Raw genomic sequence first — 8,440 nt, 5'->3', positions numbered from 1 at the left:
TGTATTAGATCAGAAACAAAAGTTAGACGCTTGTGACGTTCTTAAAGTGGTGGGTTTATAATAATAATAATAATACTGGTTTATTTCTTTTTATACTATGCTGTACAGAGTAGCAGGGTCCCCGCAGGGCCCTGAATTGATCTGTCGCATTACAAATTGTTAAAAACGGTTGGCGCAAATATTAAAAACAATTATTAAAGACAGTTAAAAACAGCAATTATTAAAAGTATTTACAATAGGTGGCGATCATAGTCAAGCGGTTAAAAACAGCAAAATTTTTAAAAGTATTTACAATAGCATATACCGTATCATGGCAGATTGTTGTATTTGTTCAGTAGTCTTACAAGGTAAGGTATGCTACTGTTTCTAAATCTTTCAGTTCTAGTTCTGATTGTGTCTAGATCGTTACAATGTCTTGTGTGCCTGTTACTTGTCTGCCCACGGGAGGGGGGGGAGCAAGTTTCTAAAGAAGGGACTGTTCAACAGTTTCTTCCCGAAGCGGAGGCTCAGCTGTTCCCGTCTCGTTCTCAGTGGTTGGAGACCGAGCTGTGCACAGGCGTCTGCGTAGCTGGTGACCGGTGTACCCGTTCCCCAGGATAATCCTGCATGCCCTCCTTTGGATGGATTCAATCTGCGATGACTGTTTGTTTGTTAGTCCTGAGCTCCACACCGGGGCAGCGTACTCTAGTACCGGCCTCACGTATGTAGTGTACACTGTAGTCAAGTCGGTCGTCGGTAGGTTGAACTGTTTTAGGCGCTTTAAGATGAAGAGACGCTTGCTACCTTGTGTAGACATATGGTTGACTTGTGTGTCCCATTTTAAGTCTGTCTGTATCCACACTCCTAGCAGTTTTGCGATCAGAACAGTCTGGAGTACGTGACCATCGATCTGTACGGACGGTAGTGAAGTGTGGGTGGAATTCTAGCGAAGCAGATTCAAGTGCATCACCCTACATTTTTTGGGGTGTAGTTTCATCTTACTCTCTTTCGTCCAACTTTCCAAATCGGTGAGGTCTCGCTGCAGTGATGACTGGCCTTGAATCTGTTTTGTCTCTATCAAGTTCAGATCGTCGACGAACTTCCAATGATGCGAGACTGCGTTTTGAGCTGCACTGTTTATGGTAGCAATAAATATAATTGGCGCCAGTACGGTTCCTTGGGGAAGACCGCATGTTAAGACCTCCCATTCGGAGAGTGTACCCTGATACAGAACCCGTTGTCGTCTCCCGGACAAGAAATCGCATAACCACGGTACGAGAGCTGGTCTGCACCCGAGGTCTAACAGACGTGTTACGGCAATGGTGTGATCGACACGGTCGAACGCTTTGGAATAGTCTGTCAGGACAAGGCTACTCACCGTGCCGGTGCGGTCGGAGTTCTTGAAACGCAGAACTTTCACATTATGAAGAAACACGTAACGTAACGTGGCAACCAACGTCAAATGCAATACACGGGTAATCAGGCCGACAATTTCACCTTTGACCTACGTGGAGTTCACCTCTGACCTCACGAGACGAAGGAAGGACAAAGCTGCCCGAGTTCCGGTTTACGTGAAGAGAAAAACCATCATAGGAAGCAGGTAAGGCTTAGAAACGGACAGAAAAGTATTCTAATGTTGGAGGGAATAGTTTAAGACCATTTCTGTGGAAGAAGAACCGCAGTAGGATGATAATTTGTAGGCATTTTCGGGATGTGAATATCGTTGAATTAAAGGGGGAGGGGGGCGAAACCTAACATACGTTCGACCCTCGCCACTTACATGTACGTCGATTTGCATCAGGTAAAGTGGTCTTTTTAGAGTACGTGAAATTATATGGAAATGTTAATTGTATTGTAAAGAATCGCACAAGGCGTACATTACAAAATCTAGAAACGCGTAGAACTGATTTGTAAAAACAGTAAATAGAGAAGCCTGGTGACCAAACCTATAGGCTATACTGCCGACTCTCTTTCCAGCCTAGCGAATGGAGTCATCTTACCCATTGTTCGTAGTCGTAGAAGTAATAACTAATATGATATAAAATATTTTAAGAGATTGGTGGTGTGAGTGAGTGATTGTAAGATCTCAAATTATGATTTTGGAACAATATAGAAGCAAATTTATTCAAATGCGAGAAAGACAACACGTCAGAATTATGTTGGGTTACGTTGTAATGCATTATGTTAAAATTGTAATGCTTGGTGAAGTTTTTTTAATTCAACGAAGAATTCTTAGAAGCTTGTTTTCTATAAATTCTATTTTATCATTGACAGCTTATAACGCTTAATCTGTATAATTTCTTCGTTTTTTTTGTTAGGCTGAACATGGCAATGGTAGGACACGGGTCTCCCACCGGAGTTGGTCAGAACTGCTGTGATGGGTCTCCCACCGGAGTTTCCCAAGTCAACTGTTACAGCAAAAAAGGCGATGTTCAAGGCCAGGTGGCAGCACAAGTCAACTTGAATAACGCTGGTGAGAAACCCTACATGTGTGGGGAGTGTGGGTACAGGGCGACTTACAAGTCTACATTATCTAAACATATGAAAACCCATACAGGAGAAAAACCCTACAAGTGTGACCAGTGTGACTATTCTGCAGCCCGGAAATATGATTTGGGAAAACATCTTGCAAAACACACGGGTGAGAAACCCTACATGTGTGAGGAGTGTGGGTACAGGACAGCCCAAAAGTACCACTTAGCCCGACATATGAGAACCCATACTGGAGAAAAACCCTACAAATGTGACCAGTGTGACTATTCTTCTGCACATAAATTCACTTTGGACAAACATCTAACAAAGCATGCTGGTGAGAAGCCCTACATGTGTGGGGAGTGTGGGTACAGGGCAGTTGACAGGTCCAACTTATCGAAGCATATGAGAACCCACACAGGAGAAAAACCCTACAAGTGTTACCAGTGTGACTATTCTGCTGCACAGAAATCTGATTTGGATAAACATCTAGCAAAACACACCGGTGAGAAACCCTACATGTGTGGGGAGTGTGGGTACAGGGCAACTCAAAAGTCTCACTTATCCCGACATATGAGAACCCATACGGTAGAAAAACCCTACAAGTGTGACCAGTGTAGCTTCTCTGCAGCCTCTAAGGCTGCCCTAACTCAACATGTAAGAATTCACACAGAAGCACCAACTCTGCAACTGTGACCATCTCGTAGTGACATTTTGTGTGCACAATCTTTTCTTAACTATATACAGTTTCTCTCCATTCATGTCATGATTAAGTATATAATGCAATAGTGCTCAATATCTTCTTCTATTTAAAAAATAGGCGAAATATTTTGTAAAGATTAACAAAATTTGCAAAATGGGAAAACCTTCTCCCTATGAAACGTCATTGTCATGTACTTCTAACTGCATCCACTGCTTTCTGATTACCCAACAAAGGTTCAGTTACAAGAACATTTCTTAGAAGCCTAATGCACACTTTGTTCTTTAATAGTAGGTATCAATTATTTAGAACAGAAATCATATTTTTAGTTATTTAGAACTGAAGTAGAAGAACATTTAAGTTGAAAGTATTTATTGGATAATGTACATATACATATAATCAGTACTTAACATAAGTAGGTGATTGTAGACAATAGTTGAAATGTAGTCGTTGAAATAGTATGAATGGAGCTTCGATTTCTTGTTAAAAGTTTCTTTGACGAAATGCGTGCCTATATGTACAACAAATATATTTGACTAAAATGTCAACTATGTAAACTAGCATTTGGTTCGCTTCAGCTTCCAACATTAGTAATTTTACAATAGTAAAATCGTAGGCGTTATGTTGTATACGAGACTTTACGAGTAAAAGTTCTTGTTTGTTTTGTGGGTTTTTTTCCGAAGATGTATCTACATATATTTTCCACTGAAATAATTAAATCGTTATGTACCTAGAACATAATGTTTCCTTGTTCCTGTGTTGCTTCCTTCCCTTGGAATGTTGTCAGAGGTGGTGAGTTGATCATAAAACAGAAATCAAGATTTAGACCAAACAGTTTGGCTTTACATTAATTTCTTTACTAATTTTGTCCCTTTGGTTGTTTAGCTGGTCTGTTTGAAGTGTAAAACGCTGATATTATGAGGAAACTAAAACGTAACCTGTCACCTGATGTCAAATGTGCTACATGGGTAATCGGGTCGACAATTTCACCCTTGACCCAGATCAAGTTCACCTTTGACCTCACGAGACGAAGGAAGGACAAAGCTGCCCGAGTTCCGGTTTACGGGAAGAGAAAAACCGTCATAGGAAGCAGGTTAGGCTTAGGAACGGACAGAAAAGTATTCTAATGTTGAGGGGAATAGTTTAAGACCATTTCTGTGGAAGAAGAACCGCAGTAGGATGATAATTTGTAGACATTTTCGGGATGTGAATATTGTGGAATTGAAGGGGGGGGGGGCGAAATCAAACATACGTTCGACCCTCGCCACTTACATGTACGTCATGCTGCATCAGGCAAAGTTGTCTTTTTAGAGTACGTGAAATTATATGGAAATGTTAATTGTATTGTAAAGGATCGCACAGGACGTACATTACAAAATCTAGAAAAGCGTAGAACTGATTTGTAAAAACAGTAAATAGAGAAACCTGGTGACCAAACATACCTATAGGCTATACTGCCGACTCTCTTTCCAGCCTAGCGAATGGAGTCAGTTGCCCCCATTGTTTGTAGTCGTAGAAGTAATAAATAATATGATATAAAAAGTTTTAAATGAGCTTGGAGGTGTGAGATCTCAATAATTATGATTTTGAAGCATTACAGAAGCAAATTTATTCAAATGCGAAAAAGACAACACATTAGAATTATGTTGGGTTACGTTGTTATATATTATGTTGATATTGTAGAGCACATTAAAGTCGGAACTCTTTGAACTTTTTTTCTAAAAAGCCAATTTTATTATTGACAGCATTTAAAGATTGATCCTTTTATTTCCATTTTTCATTAGGATGAACATGGCAATGACAGGACACGGGTCTCCCACCGGAGTTAGTCAGAACTGCTGTGATGCGTCTCCCACCGGGGTTTCTCAGGTCGACTGTGACAGCAAAACAAGCGATGTTCAAGGCCAGGTGGCAGCACACGTCAACTTGAATAACGCTGGTGAGAAACCCTACATGTGTGGGGAGTGTGGGTACAGGGCTACTAAGAAATTTCACTTATCCCGACATATGAGGACCCATACAGGAGAAAAGCCCTACAAGTGTGACCAGTGTGGCTATTCTGCAGCACACAAGTCCTCTTTGGACTTACATCTAGCAAAACACACCGGTGAGAAACCCTACATGTGTGCGGAGTGTGGGTACAGAACAACTCAAAAGTCTACCTTATCTCAACATATGAGAACCCATACAGGAGAAAAACCCTACAAGTGTAACCAGTGTGACTATTCTGCAGCACAGAAAGGTAAATTAGATGAACATAAAGCAAAACACACCGGTGACAAACCCTACATGTGTGGGGAGTGTGGGTACAGGACAGCTCAAAGGTCCAACTTATCCCGACATATGAGAACCCATACTGGAGAAAAGCCCTACAAGTGTGACCAGTGTGACTATTCTGCAATACAGAAAGGTAAATTAGATGAACATAAAGCACAACACACTGGTGACAAACCCTACATGTGTGGGGAGTGTGGGTACAGGACAGCTCAAAGGTCCAACTTATCCCGACATATGAGAACCCACAGGAGAAAACCCATACAAGTGTGACCAGTGTAGCTATTCTGCAGCCTCTAAGACTTCCCTAACTCGGCATATGAAAATTCACACGGAGGCACCAAGTCTGCAACTGTGACCATCTCGTAGTGGCATTTAGGACGCACAGTATGCTGTTAGCTACAGTTTCGACATTTAATATTTTGATGGATATATGACAGTTATGTTCATTAAGATTTAGGCTGAATATTCTGTAAGAATTCATGATGTTTGCCCAGTAGGCAAAGTTTTCCCAAGAAAAAGCCCTATACTTGTTCACTTTAATATCTAATTAAGTTATGGCTATAATTTAGGTACAAGAATAAGTCTTAGTTTCGCTTAGTAGCCCATTTACTTTGTTGTAATATCAGATATCAAAATCTATTTTAGCTATCTAGAATTGTAGAGTGAGAATAGTAAGCGTTATAGTATTGATTGGATAATGTACATATACATAATCAGTAATTAACATCGGTAAGTGATTGTACACAGTAGTTGAAGCTGAAAGGTAGACATTAGTGCTGTGTTTGTACACAGTAGTTGGAATGTAGACGTTAGTGTTGTGTGTGTACGAGCTTAGATTTTCTGTTTATCTACTAGTAGTTCCTGTCACGAAGTGTTTGCCTATATGTCCTACAAACACAATTATATCTTGTGACTATCAACTCTTTAAACTACTAGGATTTGTTAGGATAAAACCCAAAAGCTAATAGTATTGATTTGTATCAGTGTAAAATGACTGATGTGCTTCAGTTCCAAAGTAGGAAGTAATTTTACGCCAGTGTAAAGGTAGACGATAGGTTGTATACAAGTGAATTTCCTGTTTTGTATTTTTTTTCTTGATCTACAGATATTTTCCACTGATATAATTAAATCGTATAATACCTTGATCATAAAGTTTCCTTCTGTGTTGCTTTTTTTCCTTCTGTGTTTCCTTTTTTCCTTGGATGGAATATTGTCATAAAACACAGAAATCAAGATTCAGACCAAACAGTTTGGCTTGACATTCATTCCCGTAAATTAAGTCTTTAAAAGTAGATTAGAAACAAAAGTCAGACGCTTGATACGTTGTAAGGTGGTCGATTTGAAACGCAGAACGTTGACATTATGAAGACAGCTTAACGTTCAAACCGACGTCAAATGTACTACATAGGTAATCAGGCACACAACTTTACCTTTGACCCATTTGCGTTCACCTCTGACCTCGCGAGACGACAGAAGGACAAAGCTGCCCGAGTTCCGGTTTACGTGAAGAGAAAAACCGTCATAGGAAGCAGGTAAGGCTTAGAAACGGGCAGAAAAATATTCTAATGTTGCTTGTAATAGTTTTTCTGTGGAAGAAGAACCGCAGTAGGACGATAATTTGTAGACATTTTCGGGATGTGTCTATCCTGGTCAGAATTGACCTCGGCCCCAGAATCTTACGCCAGTTCCCTTTGAGGTCGCAGCACACATGTATTAATGGGCGATCCCCGGGGGTCTTTGACGCGGGTACAGAAAGTAGTACAGCGAATATTCTTGAAGGCTGGGTAGAAAGCCTCATAAGAGCGTCAGCCAGATGTAAATTGTGCTGTGTGGTGTAGGAATGTATCGGGTTTGAGACTGTATGATTTGAATTCTGAAGATTTTGCAGTTCGTGTATAAATCCGCCGTATTACGCAACTGGCTTTCCGGGTGAGTCGGCTGCAGTTCAGGTCACTTCTGTAGAGGGCGATTTTAAAGTGTATGTTACGAGCAGATACGCGGACAGGATTTTTTTGGTTTCTAGATATTTTGTAGTTTGTACCTTCATCTTAAACATATTCGATTTTCGTATTTGTGAAGTACACCCTACTATAATGTGTCATCGTGGGGTCCTTTAACTATAGAAATCCCCATAGGGCGGAAACAGTGTTCTGCACCTTCGATGTTAATAAGCCTTCTCACAGATCCAGCGCCGCACAGGATTGTGGGCCAGGTCAAAGGTTAATGTCACTTCGGACGGACGCGCGAACCGTGCGATGTAGCGTGTTTACATGCGTGCCAGTGTTTTGGTCTCATCTGTCATTGGTTTTGGTGCTTTCTGTTGCATTTTTCGCTGGTGCTATGGAGTTTGAATGTGAAATAGACTCAAAGGGTAGTCTTTGGGGCCATTGTGCGGTGTTTGGATGTGAAAATGGCCGACGAAAAGTGGAAGATTGGGAAGCTGAACAGTGCGCCGTTCACCCAGGTTTTTTTTTGTTTTTGCACGCGTATCTTGTGTTGAACCTGTGACTTTGTTTTCATTTCATTCCATTTTGTTTCGTCGAAATGTGTCCTTCCATGTATTTAATCCGTTGTTTGTTCGTCTGTATGTTTAAATTTGCGTCTCCGCCACATGTCCCAGCACTGGCACCGCCGGTCACGGCGTAAGTGCAAGCTGCGTAAGGCGCTATATATACGTTTCTGATCCACTCTGGTGGACCCCTACTCTTATCGACAAGTTTGGCGGGTTCTTTTCCGTGTGACTCTTCGGAAACACCGGACCGAGGACTTACCTTTCTGCTACGAAGGACAACAGCCATTACTGGTTTGGTCCACAGATGGGCACCGCCGGCCAGGTGTACACTACATTCGCACGTCATAAATCTTATGGGTAAATGATCTGTCTTTGGGCCACAGCATGATGGCAGATATGGTATTTATTGCAAATCTAGAATAAGTCTGTAGTAGTAGATGGTAATGTATGTTAATTCTTGTAGAGTTTTACATGGGTTTCTATATTTAAAGGAAAATACA

At 41.0% G+C, this 8,440-nt stretch overlaps 1 protein-coding gene across 1 annotated transcript in view; it reads left to right on the top strand.

The window, feature by feature from the left end:
- Positions 1–2,303: 2,303 nt before the first annotated feature.
- LOC109484818 (zinc finger protein 525-like) overlaps positions 2,304–8,440 on the top strand; it is a gene marked incomplete at its 3' end in the record, with an annotated part of 16,320 nt that continues 10,183 nt past the window's right edge. The window contains exon 1 of the mRNA XM_019788178.1: positions 2,304–2,956. Coding sequence (XP_019643737.1) covers positions 2,305–2,956 — 652 coding nt within the window. The remainder of the gene's footprint in view (positions 2,957–8,440) is intronic.

The sequence above is a fragment of the Branchiostoma belcheri genome, unplaced genomic scaffold, assembly GCF_001625305.1.
Source record: "Branchiostoma belcheri isolate BF01 breed outbred unplaced genomic scaffold, Haploidv18h27 scaffold70, whole genome shotgun sequence".
Taxonomy (NCBI): domain Eukaryota; kingdom Metazoa; phylum Chordata; class Leptocardii; order Amphioxiformes; family Branchiostomatidae; genus Branchiostoma; species Branchiostoma belcheri.
Note: the sequence above shows the minus strand (reverse complement) of the source record. Positions and strands in the feature narration are given on the sequence as shown.